This window comes from Bos javanicus, chromosome 9 (genome assembly GCF_032452875.1).
Source record: "Bos javanicus breed banteng chromosome 9, ARS-OSU_banteng_1.0, whole genome shotgun sequence".
Taxonomy (NCBI): Eukaryota; Metazoa; Chordata; class Mammalia; order Artiodactyla; family Bovidae; genus Bos; species Bos javanicus.
Window position 1 is genome coordinate 71,001,408 of NC_083876.1, and position 24,196 is coordinate 71,025,603.

The following is a 24,196-nucleotide window of genomic DNA, read 5'->3' on the forward strand; positions in this document are numbered from 1 at the left end:
TCTGAGTGAACTCTGGGATTTGGTGATGGACAGGGAGGCCTGGTCTGCTGTGATTCATGGGGTCACAAAGAGTCGGACACGACTGAGCAATTGGTCTGATCTGATCTTCCATCACTAATCATCATATGAGATAACGGTATAGAGAAAAGAGAGCTCTCACTATTAAAAATGTCTTCACTGGCATCCTAGCCAAAGGTTATTCTGTATGTAGACAGGAACATGGAGTCCATGTTTCTACCACACCAAGCATCAGGGGGTACCAGGGGGCTCACTGTGTCCCTCAAACTTCTTATGCCGATGTGCTAACTCTCAGTACTTCAGCTGTTGTTGTTGTTGAGTCACTAAGTCATGTCTGACTCTTTGTGACGCCATGGACTGCAACATGTCAGGCTTCTCTGTCCTTCACTATTTTCTGGAGTTTGCTCAAACTCATGTCCATTGAGACAGTGATGCCATCCAACCATCTCATCCTCTGTCACCCTCTTCTCTTCCTGCCTTCAATCTTTCCCAGCATTAGGGTCTTTTCCGATGAGTCAGTTCTTTGCATCAGGTGGCCAAAGTATTGGAGCTTCAGCTTCAGCATCAGTTCTTCCAATGAATATTCAGGATTGATCTCCTTTAGGACTGGCTGGTTTGATCTCCTCACTGTCCAAGGGATTCTCAAGAGTCTTCTCCAGCACCACAGTTCAAAAGTATCAATTCTTTGGCACTCAGCCTTCTTTATGGTCTAAATTTCACATCTTCACATGACTACTGGAAAAGCCATAGCTTTTGACTATATGGATCTTTGTTGGCAAAGTGGTATCTCTGCTTTAAATACACTGTCTAGGTTTCTCATAGCAACTTAGAAGGTGACCTTATTTGGAGAGAAAGTCTTTGCGGGAGTAACCAGTTGAAAGACGTCACAAAGGGTGGAGTCTAACCCAGTAATACTCGTATCTTTGTAAAAAGGGGAAGTGCCTTCAGAGAGACACGTGTAGAGGGAAGATAATGTGAGAAGACACAGGGAGAAGTTACCCACCTACAAGCCAAAGAGAGAGGCCTGGGACAGATCCTCTCCTTATAACCCTCAGAAGGAACTGACCCTACCAATGACAATGATTTTGGACTTCAGAGCTGTGAGACAATACATTTCTGTTGTCCCCAGTCTGTGGTACTTTGTCATAGCAGCCCTAGTCACATAGAACAGGTAACTCTAAGGGAAGGTGTTATCAAAGGGGTCGATTGAGATGTGGAAACAATAACTTCCCTGCTGGTCCAGTGGTTAAGACTCCATGTTCCCAATGCAGGAGGCACAGGTTTGATCCTGATTAGGGAACTAAGATCCCAATGGCCAAGATGTGGCCAAAAAATAGATGAGGAAAGAACATTCATTGGTCAAGTTATATCCATGTTGTTTGCTTAATAGATCTGAAAGTTATTAGTTCTCAAGTCTGGCTGAAAATGTATAGAAGTTACAGCAACTAACATTTATTGGCCCCTCATTATGAGCCATGCTGATCTATATGGTTTCAAACAAGTAAGGGATGTACTTTTAGCTGGCCCCTTTTTATAGATGAGGACACAGACTTGCAAAAGTTACTTGTGTCATGGTCATAGTAGTCCTGTCCGTTTCCATCTTGCACAGGTTCCCACATTCTCTGTGAAAGTGGGATGGGGACTTAGCATGTTCGAGAATCACACACCACAGCAGCAACTGAATACTGCTTTTGACATGTGGATCCTGCTGCATGTTAGGATGGCAAGAACGGTTGTCAAAAGCAAAATTCATTATCCTCTGCCAAAGGAGGAGGGGGCCAGGAAAAGGATGAGTAGAAACATTAATTCTACACCACAAATTAAGAAGAAGGACCTTGTTTTTCCTTGACCTAATTAGCTCATTAATAAGAAGCATGATGGGGCTTCCCCGGTGGCCCAGTGGTAAAGAAATGGTCTGCCAATGCAGGAGATGAGGGTTCAATCCCCGGGTCAGGAAGATTCCCTGGAGGAGGAAATGGCAACCCACTCCAGTATTCTTGCTTAGGAAAGCCCATAGACAGAGGAGCCTGACAGGCTACAATCCATGGGATTGCACTGAGTCAGGCACAACTTAGCAACTAAACACAAACAAAACAGGAAAGAAAAACAGAATACACAGGGGGAAGAGCAAGTTTTGCCAGTGTGTTTGTCAACCCTAATGCTTTTATTAAAAATGAAAAAGAGCCCACTCTTCATGTCTATACCTTTTAAAGTTAGAATGCTCTCTCTCCTGCATCTTGCAAGCAAAAAACTAAATCAAGTGCTTAAAAAAAAAAAAGAAAGAAAGCACACACCCACAGCCTGCTTTTCCTCTGTCTGTATTTCACTGCTGCTAAGTTGCTTCAGTCGTGTCTGGTCCGACTCTGTGCGACCCCATAGACGGCAGCCCACCAGTCTCCCCCATCCCTGGGATTCTCCAGGCAAGAATACTGGAGTGGGTTGCCATTTCCTTTTCCAATGCATGAAAGTGAAAAGTGAAAGTCAAGTCTGTCAGTTGTGTCCAACTTCTAGCAACCCCATGGACTGTAGCCTACCAGGCTCCTCTGTCCATGGGATTTTCCAGACAAGAATACTGGAGTGGGTTCCCATTGCCTTCTCCACTGTATTTCACTAAGAAGAATCTAACACTAGTTACTCTCACTGAGTTCCAGCTGAATCAGACATGCCTTTCTATCTAGTTGGCCACTACTCCTGTTCTTCTCTGTCTTAATTCCACAGCTTCCATTCCTCATTTTCTTCCCCCCAAATCCATATCTGTCCAGTCTAATCTGTCTTGCCCAAACATTTCTGATGACTTCTCACTGACGACATCTTTGACCTGCATAGAAGGACCCTTGCCTTTGAGCACCAACCTGCCTATTCAGATCCTCAGCTCCCATGGACCTTACTGCACCCAGACACAAGCCCCACCATTGTCCATGGTTCCCTAAGAACATGCTATTTACTTTGCTAATTTCGTGACTGTCTCCTGTGAGTTTCTAACCTAGAGGACCCTTGCCTCTCTTGTTCACCTTGGGAACTAACATTTCTCAAGACTCACCTTGGGCTTACCGTGCCAAGTCCCTTTCAGTATTACTTCTTCTCTCCTTCCCTCCCACATCTGCCAGTCTCACTCATCACAAAATTAACCATTCCCGTCCCTAGAGTCTCCTTACACTTTGGACATCCTCTTCAAGGAGATTCAAATACTCTGCAACTTTCTTTTCATACTTTTTCCCTCCCAATGGACCGATGAGAGAGGGACATTTTCCTAATTTTTTTCCGACCCTAATACATCCAATACCTAGCATACTCTAAGGTGGGAAATGGTTGAACCTCCCACTCCCATTCAGTAAACAGAACTGAACTGGGCCAGTCACTTAACTTTGAGGTCTGTTTCTTCATTTGCAATAGGATGAGATTCTGACTATTCTGCCTATCTTACAGAGTTGCTCCAGAAACCAAATGGGATAAACATGTTGGGAAGTACACTGAAAACTAAAAAGAACTTAATGGGTACAGGGTTGTACTACTGTTCTTTTAGCAGAGAAGCCATGTTTATCATCTTTTGTAGCACACAGAAGGAAGGACCATATGTTATCAAAGAAGTCAGAGGACTGGGAAGGACCCCTGCATCATGAGCTGAGGCTTTCAAAGACGGCATGAAGCAGAACACACAGGCATATTGTCCACACCCAGCCAAGACAGTGTCATTTCCTCCGTACTGCACCTCACCAACCTCCAGATTTCAGGTGGATCCTCTAGGGGTTACTCCTTCATGTCTGTGCCATTATCCACAGACCCGAACATCACATAAAATGCTGTGATTAGAAGGACCTAATCAATATTTATCAGAATTCCTCCTTGGCACAAATATTGCAACTAGATTCCATACAAAATTCAACTCAGAAAAGGGAGTAGACCATGCCTTCCTAATTCCAAAATATTCATAAACCCAAAATCCAGGAAGCTGTCACTGTCTTAATATAGATCTTTCGCAATAACATTGAAATCTCAGTTATTCAATGCACTTCCTTTTTTTTTCTTTTTTATCGGTTGCAGAAGCCAAACAGATGAATCAAACTTCATGATGAGCAAAGCAATCTTCAGAAGGTCAATTATATTTAGGTGAATTACTTCTCAAGATGATGTTATTATGACTGATTTTTTTTCCTTCTAGTATCAAATATTCTATAAGAATTCTTCTGTTGGCTTAAGTTCTATACATTATCTTTGCTATATGCAGGTTTTCACATTCTCCATACTGTCAAGTGAAATTTGTCAAAGGCTTTTTAAAAACATTAATAGTTCATATGAATTTCAAAATGTCTTACCTCCTTGGGGAAAAAGGGCCCAAGGATAGAATAGCACATCATGGAACCTAAGTTAATGGAAGCTGCTGATATCAGTACAAAAATCTGTTCTCTTGAAAGCCGCCTGGATGTCTCCATTGCACCTCCTGGAGGGCCATCACCTTGAAAGCAAATAGGCTGCAATTAAATACGGTAATTGGGGCTACTGATCAAAGTACAGAAATGTCATTTCTGTGTACAGACAGTGTACTCTGAAGGTAATATCTGCTGAGCTAAAGGCTATTTTGAATATAGCATATTTGGTCTAATGTAACACAATCCTTGTATATCACTGCAATTTTCAAAACATATCACTTTCATTTGCATTACTATTCCCTATTAGAATTTCAGTGCAGAATTTATCAAACCATCTGCTTTGTTTTGCCTTCACCTTAAGGCTTATTTGTTTCACCTTTAATAGATTCTTTCAAGAATGATGAGGTCACAGGGTGCTCTCCAAATGGTACTGTCCTCTGAAGTAATGTACTTTCTCAGGTTGAAAAGTGAAAGTGTTACTCACCCAGTTGTGTCCAATTCTTTGGGACCCCTTGGATTGTAGCCCGCCAGGTTCCTCTGTCCATGGAATTCTCCAGGCAAGAATCCTAGAATGGACAGCCATTCTCTTCTCCAAGGGGATCTTCCCGACCCAGGGATCAAACCCGGGTCTACTTCATTGCAGGTGGATCCTTTACTGTCAGAGCCGCCAGGGAAGTCCACATTCACAGGTTACTAGCTTCATATGCTACATGGACTCAATCATGTTTTAATCACTTCCTGTTAGTGGTTTATTAAGGTGGCTCAGTGGCAAAGAAGCTGCCTGCCAAGCAGGAGATGTGGTTCGATCCCTGGCTCAGGAAGATCACCTGGAGAAGGAAATGGCAACCACTCCAGTATTCCTGCCTGGAGAATCCCATGGACAGAGGAGCCTGGCCGGCTATAGTCCATGGAATCTGAAACAGTCAGACATGACTTACTGACTGAACAGCAGAAAAATTATTGAAGTGTAAGTAGGAAAAAACAAACTAAATCATTCAATTGGAGAAGTAATACTTACAGTGGCAGCTCCTGGAAAAACAAGTGTCATAAATCTATAAATCAGTAGTGTTTTACAGTAATTACTGGTCTTCTGCATCAATTAACTTAATATTTATTCCCAGGGCTAAATTACCATTTAATTTAAAGACATCAGGTCAATTACTTAGTTCCAAACACCCAGTAAATCTATTTGCAATTTTTAAATTATACATGGTTTTGAAAGAAAAGAAGTTTAAGAAAATATATTTTGTATTTTCTGTATTTTCAGAGGTTGCCATTAAATCTGTGAGACAGAAGCAAGTCTTAAGAAGTTTTAAAAATTTTGGTAGTGGACGAGGAAAGGAACTGAAAGAGTTAAAAGGGTTAGGGGGATAACAGTGGGGCTGGAAATGTCACCATTTGCGCTTTCCTAAAGGGCATTCTTATTTGAATGCATTCTGAAACACAAACTACTTAAAAGTAGAGCCACAGAAAGTCGTCAGAGACCACATCCTGTCACGCCAGTATCCAAACTTTAACCCTTTCCAGGGAGAAAAAATACCCACTGCCAGGACCCTGCCTTTTCCAATCTCTCTAAAACAAACCAAGCTAAAAGCAATTCAATCGCTGTTAAAGACACAGAACCCAAGCCACAGAGGTGCAACTGGCCTCCGGCTCTCCGTCACCTCCTGGGGGGCGTGGGCCTTCGGGGTCTCCCGGTGAGTCCATATGCGGTGCGCGGTCTCCGGCGCCTCGGCTCCCGGGTCCAAGTCCCTGGGACTCGACCTCGAACAAGCAGAAGCGCAGACGGCCACCGCTCAGCGAGGCCTAGACATCCCTGATTGCCTAAGGACAGCGCGCCTCAGAATTCCACGCAGACCTGGACAACAGCGAGTAGCTCCCGGAGGCGGGGCGGAGAGGGGGCGGAGCAATGACTTTTTTTTTTTTTTTAAGGCTCAGCCTGTTATCCACCAACAGCCAGGACCTGTTCTGTCCACAAATACTCACGTCTTGTCCATTTTCTTTCTGTATGGGAAAGAAAAATAAAAATGAATCTGTATTTCATATAACTGAACCCCATATCTTAAAATGAGTAAAATTTAGGAATACCAAGAGTAAGAAAGGAAGCTTATGTAGACACAGAAAAGATAGGTAGTACATAAAATTAAAAACTGGCTTCCCTGGTGGTTCAGTGATTAAGAATGCACCTGCAATGCAGGAGACGTGTGATCCATCCCTGGGTGGGGAAGGCCCCCTGGAGAAGGAAATAGCAACCAACTCCAGTATTCTTGCCTAAGAAATCCCACGGACAGAAGAGCCTGGTGGGCTACAGTCCACGGTCGCAAAGAGTCGGACACGACTGTGAAATTTAAAAATGCAAATGTGAATTAGAAAATTAGGTTTATAACGACTCTTTTTTTTTTTTTTTTAAGTAAAATCAAGTTTATTTAGAGAGATGCATATTCCATAGGCAGAATGCAGCCCATCTCAGAAGGGAAGAGTAGCCAGGACATTTTATTGAGTGAGTTATTCTTTAGAATGGGTGAATGGCGTAGTGTTTGTAACTACTGAAGCCAGACATTAGTAACCTGGAAATGAATTAACTGATATGAAGTACTCTGAGTTTAAAAAAAAAAATTGCAAGAATTATAATGAATGTTGAAGACACATGGTGGAGTTGCTGGGAGAACCACTTCTGGAAGGAGAGGCTCGAGGTTCAGTTCAGGCACTTGTCCTCAGCGGGACATACCCTCCTTCTGCATTCCTGGGATTGAAATAAGGAGGAAGGAAATTGAAAATATTTTTTAAATTTTTTTCTAGAAATTTCCAAAAAGTGAAACTTGAATTTGCCAAGCAGAAGCAACTATTTGTAAATTATTTAAATTTCATTTATAACATTTACATTGCATTGGGTATTATAAATCATCCAGAAATGATTTAAAGCACATAGAAGGATGTGCTATAGGTTATATGCAAAGGCTATGCCATTTTATATAGGGGACTTCAGCATCTGTGTTGGGGTGTTGGGGGTCCCAGAACAGATACCCTTGGATATCCAGGGATGACTGTACTAGCTGATTGTGACTGCGTCACAGGTCAGTTTCTCCATCTGTGTGACTGGGATTGTAACGCCTGTCATGGAGAGTGGTTGTGAGCACTGGTGATAAAGTATGTGAAGGGCTTGGCTCTGGAAAGTGAAGCCTGCTATGTTATTCTCACCCTTACAATTTTCTGGCACAAAAAAATAGAGGCTTCACTTATCTTCAACTGATTTACTGTTTGGGAAGGGTTAAAGTTTAAGGAATGGAAAATTCTTAATTTGGGGCCAAGATAAAATACAATAACTTAGGACTATTGAGCTACTATCCTGTGCCAGGCATTGTGAATTCAAAAATAAGTGAGCCCCATCCAGTCTCTGCCCTTAGGTAACATATATACTCCCTTCTAGCAGATAAAACAGACACCGATTAACAATTTATTATAATGCAATGCGTTCTGTAAGAGAAACATATTGGAAGAACTGTTTACTTGTATTACAGTGTGTGTCGAAGATTATGTAAACATTTCTGGGAAAGCAAGTAGGTAAGGAGAGCCTGTAGAAACACTAAACAGGATTAGCTCTAGCAAAGTTTTCTTAAAGTGGACTCCAAAATCTTTTTGATCTAACAGCTGCCAGTTTCTCCAATCTTATTTTACTCTACATTCTTGCTCCAATCTAACATCAAACCATAGAAGATAATGTTCTTGAATTACTTATTTGATGACTGCCTTCTCCCTCTCTCTTTTTTTTTTTTGTTCTTTCTTTCCAGACTGTTCTTTAAGCAGCTATTGGATTGCTAGACTGGTCCTCTTACTTATTACTCTACTAAGAAGTTTCCTTAACTTCATCTTCCAATCAATCCTTCAACTGAATTTTTAATTTGTTGTAGGCCTGGCGTGCTGCAATTCATGCGGTCGCAAGGAGTCGGACACGACTGAGCTACTGAACTGAACTGAATTTGTTGTCATCTCTTTCTCTGTATCCCTAGTCCCATTCTCTCCCCATCAACAATAATTCTTGCATGTTTAATACAAAATTTGTTTGTATATATTTTCATAAAATGTACATTTTTGTTTTGCAACTATCTTTTAATTTACATAAAGATTTTGTGGTACATATATTCATACTCCTGTCTTCCTCTCACATCTAACCTCTCCTTCCAATCCTCCTTCCAGATCCTTAGTGTTATCATGGAAAATATTATCATGTTCTTATTTTTCTGCACCCACTGTAACAAATAACATGAATTTGGCAGTTTAAAATAACACAGCCCTGCAAGCCAATAGTTCAAGATCAATTTCACTGAGACAAAATCCAAAATAATCTCTTAATCTCAAGATATTTAACTTAATCACACCTGGCCCCCCCTTTTTTTTACAAAAGGTAACATTTATAACTTGCAGGGATTTAGAATTTGGACATATCTTTAGGATCCATTATCAGCCTACCACAACTATCTATTCATGTTTTTATATGTTCATCTAGACATATATACACATATGAAACATTTTTTTTTCTTTACAAACTAAAATGGAATAATAATATGGTCTTTGTTTAAATGTTACCTCGAGTTCAGTCTTACCCCTCTATCCAAAATACAGCCCCTTAACTCTTTGTCTCTTCATCCTTCTTTATTTTTCTTCCTAGTATCTGTATCAATCCAGGTTGCCTGTTTCTATTAAAATAACTGACTTCTGTTCATTTGAGCAGAAAATGAATTTACCCTAAGTTATTTGGTAACACATCAGGAGGGTTGTACACACCACTCAGGGACTACATGCCTAAAACCACACCCAGTGTTTATTGGTTTCGTGGTATAGATCTTTTTCCATCCTCTTACTCTTAACCTATCCATATCTTGGATATTAAAAATGCATCTCTAATAGACAGAATATATGATTTTTAAAAAATCCATTCTAATGATCTCTATTTTTTTAATTTGAGCAAATAGCTTATTTACATTTAAGGTGAGTATTGACATGGTGGGATGGGATTTAAGTCTACTATTTTAAAAAATTTTATTTACTTATTTGTTTTTGGCTGTGCTGGGTCTTCATTGATGCTTCTGCTTTCCTCTAGTTGTGGCAAGTGGGGCTACTCTTCGTTGCGGAGCACAGGCTCTAGGCGTGGGGGCTTCGGTGGTCGTGGTGCGTGGGTTCAGCAGTTGCGGCTTGAGTACAGGCTCAGTAGTTGTGGCACACAGGTTTAGCTGCTCTGCGGCATGTGGGATCCTCCCGGACCAGGGATCAAACCCATATCTCTCCTGCATTGGCAGGCGAATTCTTTACCACTGAGCCACCAGGGAAGTCCCCTAAGTCTACTATTTTAGTATTTGTTTTATATCTTCCCATCTGTTTTTTTTTTAAATTAGTTTCTTTTTTATTATGGTCTTTTTGTCTAATTGAAAACAAATTTTGGAATTACATTGGAATTTATCTATTGTGTTTCTAGCTATGTCATTTTGTGTTATTTTTTAGTGGTTGCTTAGTGTTTTCAAAACACATTCCTAACATTTCTGGTCTATTTTGAGTTAATATTGTAGCACTTTATGCAAAGCATGAGAACCTTACCACCATATAGGTCCAGTTATCCAGTGTCAGCTTCCAATTATTTATGTTCTAGTTTTTGTAAGTATTACAATTTTTTGCTTTAAATAGTTGTATGTATTTTTAATTAATAGGTGTATGTATTTTTAATTAATAAGAGAAAAATAATGTATCATGAATAATACTTTGTAGAAACTCTGGATTCTCTTGTGTTCTTTCAAAGAGTTTTGATTGCTTTTTCTTTTCTAATTTCAGCAGAGTTAAGCTACCTTGACTCAAACTTTATGATTAGATAGCATCACAAACTCAAGGGGCATGAATCTGAGCAAATTCTGGGAGATAGTGAAGGCCAGGGGAGCTTGGTGTGCTGCAGTCCAGAGTGTCAGAGATTTGGACAGGACGTTGTGACTGAACAACAACAATGAACAATACGCGTGTGTACAGGGGCCAATCAGAGATTTAGCTGAGTCTCTACACAGAATCACTACACAGAATACTGGTCTTCGCTTTCTGGCTCTCTCCTTTCTGGGACTACCCCTCCCCTCCATTTTCGGCAGCTGTGTTTGCTCTAAAGTCTGTCCTCTGGTTTTCAAGGCAGTAAAATTGAGACCCTCTGACTATTAGCTGTTCCACGTGGTGCTGACTGCAGGCTCCCCTCATACTGAAATCCATAAACATGGGAATGCAGCCAGTGCCATTCCTTTTCCCAGCTGTCAGTCTCCAACCCCACTGTCCACTTCTTCTGCTTTGGGCCATCCTCCAGGATCTGCAGGTAGTTGTTTCCAAACTTTTTAGACTCACATTTGTTATCTGCAAGAGGGTTAGTCTTGCAAAACCACTAGTAATGAATATTTATTGTATTTTATTAAATTATTTAACTGTGATGGATAGGGTGAAAGATCTTCATTTAGTCATATAGTAAGCCAGACAGTTTGAGAAGCACTAAAACTCAGCAGTGGCCACAGGACTGGAAAAGGTCAGTTTTCATTCCAATCCCAAAGAAAGACAATGCCAAAGAATGCTCAAACTACCACACAATTGCAATCATCTCACACGCTAGTAAAGTAATACTGAAAATTCTCCAAGCCAAGCATCAGCAATACGTGAACCGTGAACTTCTAGATGTTCAAGCTGGTTTTAGAAAAGGCAGAGGAACCAGAAATCAAATTGCCAACAGCCACTGGATCATCGAAAAAGCAAGAGAGTTCCAGAAAAACATCTGTTTCTGCTTTATTGACTATGCCAAAGCCTTTGACTGTGTGGATCACAATAAACTGTGGAAAATTCTGAAAGAGATGTGAATACCAGACCACCTGATCTGCCTCTTGAGAAACCTATATGCAGGTCAGGAAGCAACAGTTAGAACTGGACATGGAACAACAGACTGGTTCCAAATAGGAAAAGAAGTACGCCAAGGCTGTATACTGTCACCCTGCTTATTTAACTTATATACAGAGTACGTCATGAGAAACGCTGGGCTGGAAGAAGCACAAGCTGGAATCAAGATTGCTGGGAGAAATATCAATCACCTCAGATATGCAAATGACACCACCCATATGGCAGAAAGTGAAGAGGAACTAAAAAGCCTCTTGATGAAAGTGAAAGAGGAGAGTGAAAAAGTTGGCTTAAAGCTCAACATTCAGAAAACAAAGATCATGGCATCTGGTCCCATCACTTCATGGGAAATAGATGGGGAAACAGTGGAAACAGTGGCAGACTTTATTTTTCTGGGCTCCAAAATCACTGCAGATGGTGACTGCAGCCATGAAATTAAAAGACGCTTACTCCTTGGAAGGAAAGTTATGACCAACCTAGATAGCATATTCAAAAGCAGAGATATTACTTTGCCAACAAAGGTCCGTCTAGTCAAGGCTATGGTTTTTCCAGTAGTCATGTATGGATGTGAGAGTTGGACTGTGAAGAAAGCTGAGCACCAAAGAATTGATGCTTTTGAACTGTGGTGTTGGAGAAGACTCTTGAGAGTCCCTTGGACTGCAAGGAGATCCAACCAGTCCATTCTGAAGGAGATCAGCCCTGGGAGTTCTTTGCAAGGAATGATGCTAAAGCTTAAACTCCAATACTTTGGCCACCTCATGTGAAGAGTTGACTCATTGGAAAAGACTGATGCTGGGAGGGATTGGGGGCAGGAGGAGAAGGGGACGACAGAGGATGAGATGTCTGGATGGCATCATGGACTCGATGGACATGAGTTTGAGTGAACTCCGGGAATTTGTGATGGACAGGGAGGCCTGGAGTGCTGATTCATGGGGTCGCAAAGAGTCAGACACCACTGAGTGACTGAACTGAACTGAACTGAACTGAACTTAAAATAATTTGTAAAAGTTCCTGTAACCAAAATCTCTGGAGTTACCTTGTTTCTATCATTCCCTAAACCTGATTGCTCAGCAAACCCTTTTATTCTCAGAGCCAACTCATTGCTACAAAGTATATTCATTTTGTAGTGGGAGGGGGTGGGGGTGTGGGAGGGTTATGTAGACCATAGGTTACTCTGTTGCATGCAGTGAACTATAATTGATACAATATTATCCAAATTTTCTATTACTTGTCCTAATATAAAAAAGGAACAGCTGTCATTTACAAATAAAGAAACCATTTGTAATCAGAGAGGAGGGAAGCTGACAGCAACTACAGCTAAGTGTCATGTGGCTGAAGTCATACAATATCTCAAAATGACTATGGCAGACCACATAGATGCTCAACATTTACTAAAAGTTAAAATTAGTGTTTAAATGATGCCATAGAATGTCCAAACCATGTGCTAAAGAGCATCTCATCAATTCTCTGCTTCATTTTACAGCCGAAGCACTTTTGAGACCCGGAGATTAGAAGTACTTTGACCAGGACTACAGAGTCAGAAAATACTATAGAGTGGAATCTATATGAAGAATTCTTAACTACCAGTCTGCCTTTTAACTTCTTTGTTGGGGTTAAAACTGGTTGTGTAAGAAGGACTTTTTTTTCCCCTTTAATGTATGTGCTTAGTTGCTCAGTCGTGTTAGAGCCTTTGCAACCCCAGGGATTGTAGCCCACCAGGCTCCTCTGTCCACGGGGATTCTCCAGGCAAGAATACTGGAGTGGGTTGCCATGCTCTCCTCCAGGGGATCTTCCCAACCCAGAAATCGAATTGCAGGCAGATTCTTTACTGTCTGAGTCACCAGGGAAGCAGTCCCCACCCCCCCACCCCACCCCTTTAATATTTTAAGTTTTAAGTACAGCAGCAGACCTGCCTTCATTCCAATGATTCTTCAATAAAAACTGCAGTTGTCAAGTACATGTTAGTGTATCAGGACCCATTTTTCAAAAAAAAAAAAAAAGTTACACAGATAACAGCAGAGCTGGTCTATAGGAAGCAGTATTGGGAGCTGAAATTTTGCACACCCAGGTTCTCCTTATTGGCCAAGTGAATAAATTGCCCGTGTTGCTGGTTTACAATTAGTTTATTCATGAATATTAAGTATTGCCTCTAATTGTTTCGTTCCTACCAATCCTGAACCAGGCCTATGGTGAGCTGCCACAGCACCCAGACAGCTCTGGGTAGCATCTGGTAGCAAGAAAAACAAGGGCTGAGGAAACATTTTTAGTAATACTTCAGAAAACTTACACATGATTTTTACAAACTGCTACTTAGAAACTTCATTAATCTATTCCACTCCACTCTCATTCATCTATTTTATTCTTTTTTATGGTGTTTCCTCTCACCAACTGCTTTCTCCTTTGATTTGTCCTTTGATATAATTGGATTCTGCCAGAGCTATTTTTCAGCTACAATTATTTTTCTTCAATATGTTTAAAATCATATGCTACATAAGCCAAGGCTAGACCTATGTTCTGGAGCTTCAGCAGGATAATAGTTTTGAGTTGTTTTCATGTTTTTAGCTTCCATTTCCATCCATCATATTTATTTCTACTCCCCAAAGTGGAAACATTTAAAAGTTTTCAAATTAAAAGTGGTTTTCTGGGATTCCCAAAGCCTCCAACTAGCTCACAACAGGCATAAATTTGTCACAGAAGATGTCAACATGGCTTTCTTTTTGGTGTGCTGACTATCCAGATGCTTCTTTAATCTTATTTCATTTCATGAATTCATTTAGTACACACTGGTTTAGTGACTCCAATATGTAAGTCACGGTACTGAATGCCAGATGCTTTAGGACAGGAGAAAGGTTATATTAAGAACCTTTCCATGTATTCTCCTGTGAAGTTATTTATAAGGTAAGTAACTATGTCACTGGAGAAGACTCTTGACAGTCCCTTGGACAGCAAGATGATCAAGCCAGTCAATCCTGAGGGAAACCAACCCTGAATACTCACTGAAGGACTGATGCTGAAACTGAAGCTCCAATACTTCAGCCACCTCATGTGAAGAGCTGACCCATTGGAAAAGACGCTGATGCTGGGAAAGATTGAAGGCAGGAGGAGAAGGGGCCGACAAAGGATGAGATGGTTGGAGGGCATCACCGACTCGATGGACATGACTTTGAGCAAGCTTTGGGGGTTGGTCATGGACAGGGAAGCCTGGCGTGCTGCAGTCCATGGGGTCACTAAGAGTCGAACGTGACTGAGACTGAACAACAGCTACTACTTCACAGGCAGTGGTGAACACTTTTAACAATTATCTCTTTTTACTCCTCATAATATTCTAGCATTATCACTTTACTGGCTCAGAAAAATAAGCCATTTGCCAAAGGCCACAGAGTTAGCCAGAATTTGAACTCAGCTCAGCTACGCCCCACCACTCCCTGATATAAAATCTTTCCTGTGCACTGGTTTAGCTTCTGTTCCCACTTTTGGTCTTTTAAGTAAAGCTTTTTTCAGTTCAACACAAACATCTTTCCTAGTATTTAAACTGTTCTTCATCCCCTTCTTTTTTGACATCTGTCGTGGGTTGAATTGTGTCCCCACAAAATATATAGGTCAAAGTCCCAATCCCAGCACCCCATATCAAGACCTTATTTGGAAATAGAATTATTCTATATATAATTAATTTGGACACAGAGACAGATATGCACACAGGGAGAACATCCTGTGAAGACTGGAGTTATGCTGTCACAAACGAAGGAACATCAAAATTGCTGGCAAACCTCAGAAGTTAAGAGAAAGGCATGGAACAGATTCCCCACCTTAGCGGTAACCAGTCCTGCAAATACCTTGATTTCAAACTTCCTGTCTTCAAAATTATGAGAAAATAACTTTGCTGTTTAAGCTACCAGTTTACCATACTTTGTTATGGCAGCCTTAGCAAACTAGTACATCTACACTTAAACGATTCAGAAACTCAGATTTCTACTGTTGTGTCTTTTTCTGCTTGACACTGCAATATTCCCCTTCTCTCTTTATGTGATTTTTTACATGATGAAGGTAGAACCAGTGGTATCATTGCCAAATGTGAGATGTCAAGAGTTATCTTTGAAATCTTGATCTCCCTCCCACATTTGGGCAATCATCCAAATGGCTGAAGGCTTAGAAGCATCAGCTTTGAAGTCAATGGGGCTCAAATACCAGTTTCCACATTTACTAGCTGTGTAGCTTGGGCAACTCCTTAAGCCTAAGTTTCTTTCCCCATTAAAAGGGCTAACACCACCACTACCACATGAAGTTTCAATGATACTTAAGGGAGAAAATATAATAATTAGTACATAAACTGACATCTAAACAAAATTACCTATTATCATTAACGTTTCTAAAACACACAAACTTTAGAATTTATTTTTCATAGGTATTTCAGACACATATTTGTATACATTATTTAAGCGTTATAATCTGCCAGTATGAGAGTGACTCTAGCTATTAACTCCCCTGAGGCCTTCAGGTGTTATCAACTTTGGCTCAAATCTTAATCTCACCAGAAACATGAGAGCAGCAGGAATAAATATACTCATCTTTATAAACTGTTCCCCACCTCCCAAAAGCTCAATAGTTAAGTGAATAAGTGAACAACTTTTTAGGATGAGCTATGGATGGAAATAAGTAGGTTCAACATGTATACAACAAAAGCTTGAAAGTTAATATTGAACAACATGGATTAAAATTCCATTACATCATTACTCTGGCTAATTCTACCTCACACTCTGAACACGTTACTCACTGTTTTTTGTTTTTGTTTTCCACAGTACTCAAAAATTTAACATTATCTGTTTGTTCTTCGTTGTTCGCTGGATTCATGGGTGCTAGAATCCCAGGGACGGGGGAGCCTGGTGGGCTGCCGTCAATGGGGTCGCACAGAGTCGGATACGACTGAAGCGACTTAGCAGCAGCAGCAGCAGCAGCACCTATCAAACGCTTAATAATTGCTGTCTTGGCTACTTGTCAGAAGAGGAAGTTAGAACACAAGAAATGACATCAGGCTGTATTTCATTACCATGTATTTCATTAGCGTTCGAAATGCTGGTGGGGGAATGGTCAGTCAATGCAAAATTCAGAATATTGCTTTCTGAGAAAGTCAAAGTTAAAACTGACTTCTCAGAGAAGATTCCACTAACTCCGCCAGTCCTGGAAGGCGAAATTAACGCCGGATTTCTCAAAGACTACGTTTTCTTCTCTGTATTCCCAGACCCTGTCCCTATGTTTGGTACACTGTGTTTCAAATGCACCTGCTGAATCCCGATTTGGGCGGGATTACGAATCCACGGGGCAATTTAGCGTTAAAAACAAAACAAAACCCTAAAAACAAAAACCCCCAAACCAAAACTTCTTTTAGAACCAACTACATTAGGGAACCGTAACCAATCATTAGGCTGGCCAGGGGTTTCACTTAACAGTGGTCAGCAAAGTGGAATTTGAGATGCGCTTCAGAAGTAGCGAAAACGTGTTGGCTGTCGTTTCAGGAAAACACAGACACACAAGCACGCGCGCAATCACCCACAGACTGACAAATCACGAACATTCAGAGTGACTTAGAAACGAAGCGAGAGTGTGCCGCTCAGGGAGGCCCAGTTAGCGGGGTCGACAGGAAATTACAAGTACGGCGTAGTAAGGGTTAAAATTTGGCACCCCACTCCAGTACTCTTGCCTGGAAAATCCCATGGACGGAGGAGCCTGGTAGGCTGCAGACCATGGGGTCACGAAGAGTCGGACACGACTGAGCAACTTCACTTTGACTTTTCCCTTTCATGCATTGGAGAAGGAAATGGCAACCCACTCCAGTGTTCTTGCCTGGAGAATCCCAGGGACGGGGGAGCCTGGTGGGCCGCCGTCTATGGGGTCGCACAGAGTCGGACACGACTGAAGCGACTTAGCAGCAGCAAGGGTTAAAATTAGTTTTCCACCTCAGCCTGGGGTGCCTGGGCTCCCAGAGCTTTAAAAGATCGCGCGGACAGCAGAGCCGGGCCCTTCTCGCGCTCCGTAGAAGAAGCTCTCTGGGCCTCCGCAGGCCGCGCCTCCAGCGGGAAATGACGTTAAGAAGCTGCCCGCGCTAGTGCCTGCTTCGTGAGCCAATGACCGGCCGAGCAGAGTCAGAAAGTTAGTAAGAGTCCTGTCTCAGGACCGCCTCAATCCGGAAACAGAAATTCTCCAGGCCCGGCATTGCCAGAGCCAGCTCTTCCATAGAAGGGAGTGCGCACGCGCCCAGGGGTCCTGGGAAACCCTTAAATACCGTCATGCGGGCGCAGTCGTTCTCTTTCCCTGCCGCCGCGGAGCCGCGCGGAGGCGGAGGCTCGGGGTGAGTGAGGCAAAGTAAGGGTGTTGGTTATGCAGCGTGGCTGCATTTTACTTGGAGTTGGCGTTGAGTATGTGGGGCTAATCGGGATCATTTCTTTAACTTATTGCTGTTTGTTTTGCAGTGCATTCAAGATTCGGCTCCACCCGTAACCCACCGCCATGGCCGAGGAAGGGTGAGCCCAGGGCTGGGTGGTGGGGCGGGCAAAGCGTGGGCCTGGACCCAGTCGCGTGGTTTCTAGATGTGCCCTGGAGCCGTAAGCGCATCTGGCCTACCTTGCTGATGACTGCCGAGTCCAAGGCGTTAGATTGTGGGCGAGAATTTACCACATTAAAAAACTTCAAATTTTTGTTTTTTAGCATTGCTGCTGGAGGTGTAATGGACGTTAATACTGCTCTGCAAGAGGTACTGAAGACCGCCCTCATCCACGATGGCTTAGCACGTGGAATTCGCGAAGCTGCGAAAGCTTTAGACAAGTACGTGTATCAGTCTCAATACTGTGGGTTGTTGGAACCGGAGCAAAACGGCAGCCGAGGGAAGAAAGCGTGAAGTTCATGGTGTTAGCACAAAAGTTCTGAATGACATCCGTTCTACAGGAAACATAGGAAAAGGTATCAGCTCAGAACTCTAATGGCCCGCTGAGTGTGTGGGTTTTGAATGGGGATGAACGTTTGATTCTTGAAGTAAAACTACAGTGTTTGAATGATGACTTAAGTTGTCGGATACCCCTTCACTCCTTCTATGAGTGAAATCTCATAGTCTGACAAACCTGTAGATTTGGGGACTAATTTCATTGTTAGTTCGGGAATAGATGGGAACCTTCATTTTGAACTTCGGAGACTTAAAGCACTAAATTACTGTGGCAGAAACATTTGGATTTAGCATGAAGTCTCCACTGTTCTTGCCTGGAGAATCCCAGGGATGGTGGGGCCTGATGGGCTGCTGTCTATGGGGTCGCACAGAGTCAGACACGACTGAAGCGACTTAGCAGCAGCAGCAGCAGTTAGTAGTAGCTGTAGGGGTCAATGTGGATGAGAAATACTTGTAAATTTACTCAGGTCTTTGGGCTGGTTATCTTGGCAAAACAACTGTTTAGGATTTAAAGCCAAAATTAAGGACCACTAAGCTGCAGTCCATGGGATCGCGAGGAGTCGGACCGACTGAGCGACTTCACTTTCACTTTTTATTTTCATGCATTGGAGAAGGAAATGGCAACCCACTCCAGTGTTCTTGCCTGAAGATCCCAGGGATGGGGGAGCCTGATGGGCTGCCGTCTATGGGGTTGCACAGAGTCGGACACGAGTGAAGCGACTTAGTAGCAGCAGCAGCAAGCTGAGTGAATTTAAATCTATTAATTTGGGGTAAATTTGCCAGTGGAACCAGCCTTTCTTGGAAAGCTGGTAGAATCTACTTTACTTTTCTGCAGGAAAATACTGTGCAATATTAGATTGGGCCCAGTAACAGGTAACAGTTAAACAGTTGCTATATGTGAAATTTAGAGTTTTACAAGTTTTTGAAGATTAGGTGGTTCTATAGACAGATCGAAGTAAAGAAATAATATGCTTTCTGGCAGCTACTTCAAACTGAAGTTGTGTTCTCCAATGCCTGGTTAGGTTTTTGCCAGTGTATCCAGTGCAAAGATAATTCTCTTACAGACTGCAGGTGGATTTAGACCCAAATTTTAGCTTCTGTTGGATTTTGCATTTCAGGCGCCAAGCCCATCTGTGTGTGCTCGCATCCAACTGTGATGAGCCTATGTATGTCAAGTTGGTGGAGGCCCTTTGTGCTGAGCATCAAATCAACCTGATTAAGGTAAGTTACTCTTTGGATTTTGTTTTTGTGAAAGAGAAATCAGCTTATTGTAAATTAGGCCAGTTACAGACGTGTGTCCACATAAAGGTTATCCATAATTTTTGTCATACCAGAGAAAGTTTGTAAAGAACTCTTCTGCAGGTCTGAAAAGCATCACAAACTTGGCATTTGTTGGCTATGCTAAAGCTAGTTAGGGAAGCATTTTTATTCCTGAAGATTTAAATGCTAGTTTTACGTTGATACAGAATAACCTGCGTAGGGTATTGATAGGTTTCTTTGGGCTGTACATGATGACAACTGGCTCCCTCTACTGAACCGTGGTGAGGAAACTGCCATGTCACCCTATCTGACTACAGCCACCTTTCATCTAATGTATTGTCAGTAGTATTAGTGCCTACTTGTGTGGTGATTTATTTTTGTTCTTATTCCCTCTAATAGGTTGATGACAACAAGAAACTAGGGGAATGGGTAGGCCTCTGTAAAATTGACAGAGAGGGGAAACCTCGTAAAGTGGTTGGTTGCAGTTGTGTGGTGGTTAAGGTAAGCTGATATTTATGTCTGGCATAAATGTTGTACTGGGTAACCATGTCTGTTTGGAGAAGTGATACTAGTTACATTACCATGCAAAACTTAAAAGCTTAAAAGTGATCTAGGGTTCATTATACAAAGTATGACTGTTAAATTTTGTGGTTAGATTTTTGTCCCATCCTTGTGTATATTACAAACACAAGTTACGGTAAAATTGTCAGAAATGACACAACGTGGAATTTTGTGTGAATATTTGAGTTTTATGTAGATACCTTCTGTCCAAGTGACGTTAGTGTGTCAGATGATTGTTTTTCAGTGTGTTAGTCATGCAGTCATATCTGACTCTGTGACCCCACGGACTGTAGCCCACCAAGAGCCTCTGTCCGAGGAATTCTCCAGGCAAGGATACTGGAGTGGCTAGCCATTCTCTTTCAGGGGTAATCCTGACCCAGGGATCAAACCTGGGTCTCCCACATTACAGGCAGATTCAAAACAAGCAAAAACATCTTAGTGATTGATTCTGATATAGAAAGTGAAAATGAAACTCATGGTGCTGGATAATACAGTTGTATCAGATATAAATATTGAATGTAATAGTTCTCAAAGTGTAAATGAAATAACAATTTTTGGCCAGGCCACAGGTGTTAGTTTCAGCAAAAATCTCCTGGTCAATAATTACAGAGTTAACCCTGTAATAAGTCTTAAAAGCAAATGTGTAATTCTCAACAGACATAAAGTCTTTCTTACAGAAAAAGGAAATAAGCCATAATTAAGCCAGCCAAAGAATCTGCTAACCTGAATGTGTTTCTGCAGAAATTTAGAAAATGCTGGCAATAGGAAAGCCATGTTACGAGCCTTAAAGACATTGAAGTCATTAAGGTCCCTGAAAATGGCTACAAGGCATTTTAATGGTGGGAAATACTTAATAAGGTGTGCTTTTTTTTTTTTTTTTTTTGGTAAAGCTTCACTAACTGGTGCTAACAACTTGGGAGTTTGTAAATTTTAGTAAAATCACATTTGTTTTTTAGGACTATGGCAAAGAATCTCAGGCCAAGGATGTCATCGAGGAGTACTTCAAATGCAAGAAATGATGAAATAAACTGATTTCTTGTTTTCCATCTCTGGCTTTTTATTTGGGGCAGGAAAATTAAAGTGTGTTAATGAAGGACAAAAGATTCATTGTAAAATAACTGGATGCATGCTGTTTGTCCTGCTTTCTAAGTGAAAGCATTTTTCCCAACCAGTAAGTAATTTCATTTGGCAAATAGAGCCCAAGTGAAGATAGGCTTGGTGATGGTCAGGGTTTTATTGGGTGGGTGTTTATGACTGACAGACTAATCTATAGCCTAGAAAAGTAAACTGGACAAATCAGCAACATGCAAAGGGAACTGGATTGGATTTAGGCTGTGGGGCACTAGAAGGTACGTGAAGTGCAGGTGTGCTTTTGTACAGCCCATTAGGGTAGGTCAGGGTTTCTTGTTTAAATATCAGTCACAGAAACATGTGCTTTCATGTACTCAAGTCCCCAAAATTCTCACGGAAAGGCAATGGTGATCTGTGTACTTGAAGCCTCAGTCAAGTTGAGATTGTAGGAATATGAAATTCCCGTATAGATAACCAAGTGGGGTACTTTGAGTTTCTCTTAGTTTACCAGTCTAAGTATGCAGTGACAGGGCACATGGGAAAAGGAATTAGTTTTAATTGCAGTTTCTTTATATGTCTTAATAGATTCTCTGTATATTTGGTGCCGTTTGAGTGTGTTTATGCAGTGGGAAAACCATATGTTTGATCTTTTATGGGAAATAGTGTAATTCAGGCTAGGAAAAATAGAATTACTGCAATGTGCATTTTCATACTGATTTCGCTGGCCTCTCTCGAAATTAGTGCTAGGAAGGCTTGCTTTGGCCTTTGTTATTCTCAGTTCATGAAGTTGTGTCTGACTGCAACCCCATGGACCTGTCCATCATGGGGCAGTATAATGGCACAAAGCCCTTGATTAAGGGACATGAGTTTGAGCAAACACCAAGAAATGATGGACACAGAAGCCTGGCAAACTGCAGTAAATGGGGTTGCAGAGTTGGGCAGGACTCAATGAACAACTGAATTTTCCCTTTTTTGTGTAAGAGTAAGGGGTTTCCCTGGTGGCGTAGCTGTAAAGAATCCACCTGCATTGTGGGAGACCTGGGATCAATCCCTGTATTGGGAAGATTCCCTGGAGAAAGGAATGGCTACCCACTCCAGTATCCTGGCCTGGAGAATTCCATAGATTGAGCAAGGCAGGCCAGTCTATGGGGTTGCAGAGTTGGACATTGAGTGACTTTCAGAGCAAGAGGAAGAGCTATTGATCTAGACAGTGGCTTTACTAGGCTCTTCATTAAGTAATTAGCTAGCTTGTGTTCCCCAAGCTAGATCTCTAGAGTGTCCTCTGCTCCTACCTTGTTTCACAGTCCATAGACACCAGGTTTCAATGGCCCCAGTGTTGGATCTGCACTGCTCAGTTGAGCAGTCATGTTCTTCATAATCTGTTCTACCTCTCCTGAGGTGCATCCTTCAAGACCCAGCTCTAAGAATTTTAGTTGTGATTTCTGGTTGTGACTTGTCTGTAGTTTATATGAAACTGAAGTTGCTCAGTTGGGTCGGACTCTCTGACTGTGACCCCATGGACTAGCCCACCAGGCTCCTCTGTCCATGGAGTTTTCCAGGCAAGAGTACTGGAGTGGGCTGCCATTTCCTTTTCCAGGGGATCTTCCCGACCTAGGGATCGAACCTTGGTCTCCTGCACTGAAGACTGACACTTTTACCATCTGAACCAACAGGGAAGCCCAGGTTTATCTGAGGGAGCTCATCCAAAATGTCAGGGCAGATGCAGGTATCTTTAGTGGGGAAAATAGCATTACCAAAGGAATTCTGGCCAGTCCATTACATGATACTGTTTTTTTCTCCCAGGGAGAGTGAGACTTAAGTTCACTTGAGCTACAAGAAAACCTCCATGGCAGTTTTTTTCCTGTTCCTAATTTTTTGTCTGGTCCTGACTTTATTAAAATTTCTAGTATGTGTATTTTTGGTAAGCCACTTCAAATTCTTAACAAAGAACAACCAGGACATCCATAGAAAAACTGTAAAAACGCTGTATTAGGCTGAGACCTGGAGGCAGTGAAACCACTGAGGGTAACAGGCAAGAAGGCCAGGGGTCTCCAAACGGAGGAAATAGCCTGCAAGTGTCAAACATTTTTACCTCTCTTATGTGGCAGGAGGAAAGAAACCAGCGATATTTTTTCCCTTCTCTATACAAATTTAAAAGGTTTCTCTTAAAATACTGTGTTGCCATAATGACACTTGGTTTCACCTGAAGTTAACTATTCTCAAACCTGGTGATAACCAATGCATTTTTATTGTAGAAATGTTTGTCTTAAACTATGCTAATGTGCTATGCATTTACCCCAAACTCTGTCTTCAAGTCAGTTCTGCCTCGTGGCTTAGAACCTACTTGACAAACCAGTATGTTATATTCAGATATTGTTCCCCTAATCTATGTAAACGAAACTATTTGTATGGTAATCTGTCCTTCTACAAGATTCAAGTTAATCATTTTATGGCCCAGATGAACCATTTGGTGCCAAGATATCCCAAAATGCATCTTATAGGTGAAGGGCCTGGTGCCATTATGAGTTTTAAGACATTGCTTTCTTTCAGTTAACAGACTGCTAGTGACTATAACATCCAGCTGAAGACTAGCAGGGGGGTACTCTTTCTGCTCCCTTCTGATGCCTATGTCAGAAGCTTTCTCTATCTCCATTATACTTAAATAAAACTTCATTACACAAAGCTCTGAGCGACCAAGCATGTCTCTGGCCCCAGACTGAATTTTTCTCCGGAGGCCAAGAATCCTGGCCATCTTTTCATTCATCAACAACTTTTCACCACTATATAGGTAGAGGTGTTACAAAGCCTGGAAACATGGAAATACCTGTTAGTATTACTGAAGACCAACCTAACCCTTAATATGGTGCTTGAATTTGCTTTTTTAATTGTCTATATAGATGAGTGTACAAAGAGCTGGGCTCAAGGAAAATGTTAGCCACAAGCAAAATTTGAATGCACCCTACACTTGATCCATGGTGGGAAGAGAGGGTATTTAACCAAGGAGGGGAAATAAGATCTTGGCCTTCATTCCAGGCTGAGGATGGGGCAGGTTGATGGCACAGAAGGATGGGCTTTGTCCCAGCTGGGG

The 24,196-nt window shown here is 41.8% G+C and overlaps 2 protein-coding genes and 3 non-coding genes across 12 annotated transcripts in view; 4 read left to right on the plus strand and 1 right to left on the minus strand.

Moving 5' to 3' along the window:
* The window catches only part of SLC18B1 (solute carrier family 18 member B1), a 47,109-nt gene extending 29,660 nt beyond the window's left edge, over positions 1-17,449 (minus strand). Inside the window, exons 1-3 of one of the 7 annotated variants that reach the window (XM_061428011.1) lie at positions 6,572-11,229; positions 4,870-6,389; positions 4,332-4,487 (exon numbers count right to left, since the gene is read on the minus strand). In XM_061428011.1, the coding sequence (XP_061283995.1) occupies positions 4,332-4,487; positions 4,870-4,968 (255 nt within the window). In that variant the 5' untranslated portion in view covers positions 4,969-6,389; positions 6,572-11,229. Of the gene's footprint in view, positions 1-4,331; positions 4,488-4,869; positions 11,230-17,236 lie in introns of those variants that run through there. The other 6 variants (XM_061428012.1, XM_061428018.1, XM_061428017.1 and 3 more) reach the window with 6 other exon arrangements.
* A 103-nt stretch (positions 17,450-17,552) lies between these two features.
* On the plus strand, positions 17,553-21,083 carry RPS12 (ribosomal protein S12). 2 transcript variants are annotated; one of them, XM_061428020.1, is made up of 6 exons: positions 17,553-17,628; positions 17,750-17,800; positions 17,985-18,101; positions 19,335-19,437; positions 19,876-19,977; positions 20,994-21,083. In XM_061428020.1, the coding sequence occupies exons 2-6, from the start codon at positions 17,787-17,789 to the stop codon at positions 21,054-21,056; spliced, it is 399 nt and encodes a 132-aa protein (XP_061284004.1). In that variant the 5' UTR covers positions 17,553-17,628; positions 17,750-17,786; the 3' UTR covers positions 21,057-21,083. The 2 variants fall into 2 exon arrangements, with proteins under 2 accessions (XP_061284004.1, XP_061284005.1); XM_061428021.1 differs by having other exon boundaries at positions 17,606-17,642.
* LOC133254510 (small nucleolar RNA SNORD101) lies at positions 18,322-18,394 on the plus strand. Its single transcript, XR_009738691.1, has one exon. It is a non-coding gene; the product is annotated as a small nucleolar RNA SNORD101 (small nucleolar RNA).
* LOC133254518 (small nucleolar RNA SNORD100) lies at positions 19,718-19,794 on the plus strand. The gene has a single exon (XR_009738698.1). It is a non-coding gene; the product is annotated as a small nucleolar RNA SNORD100 (small nucleolar RNA).
* LOC133254517 (small nucleolar RNA SNORA33) lies at positions 20,737-20,866 on the plus strand. The gene has a single exon (XR_009738697.1). It is a non-coding gene; the product is annotated as a small nucleolar RNA SNORA33 (small nucleolar RNA).
* Positions 21,084-24,196: the final 3,113 nt, after the last annotated feature.

Bases quoted from the DNA above. Each gene is read 5' to 3' on its own strand.
- RPS12 (XM_061428020.1), top strand. The intron at 18,102-19,334 runs GTACGTGTATCA...TTTGCATTTCAG, and splicing joins GCTGCGAAAGCTTTAGACAA to GCGCCAAGCCCATCTGTGTG. The intron at 19,978-20,993 runs GTAAGCTGATAT...TTTGTTTTTTAG, and splicing joins GCAGTTGTGTGGTGGTTAAG to GACTATGGCAAAGAATCTCA.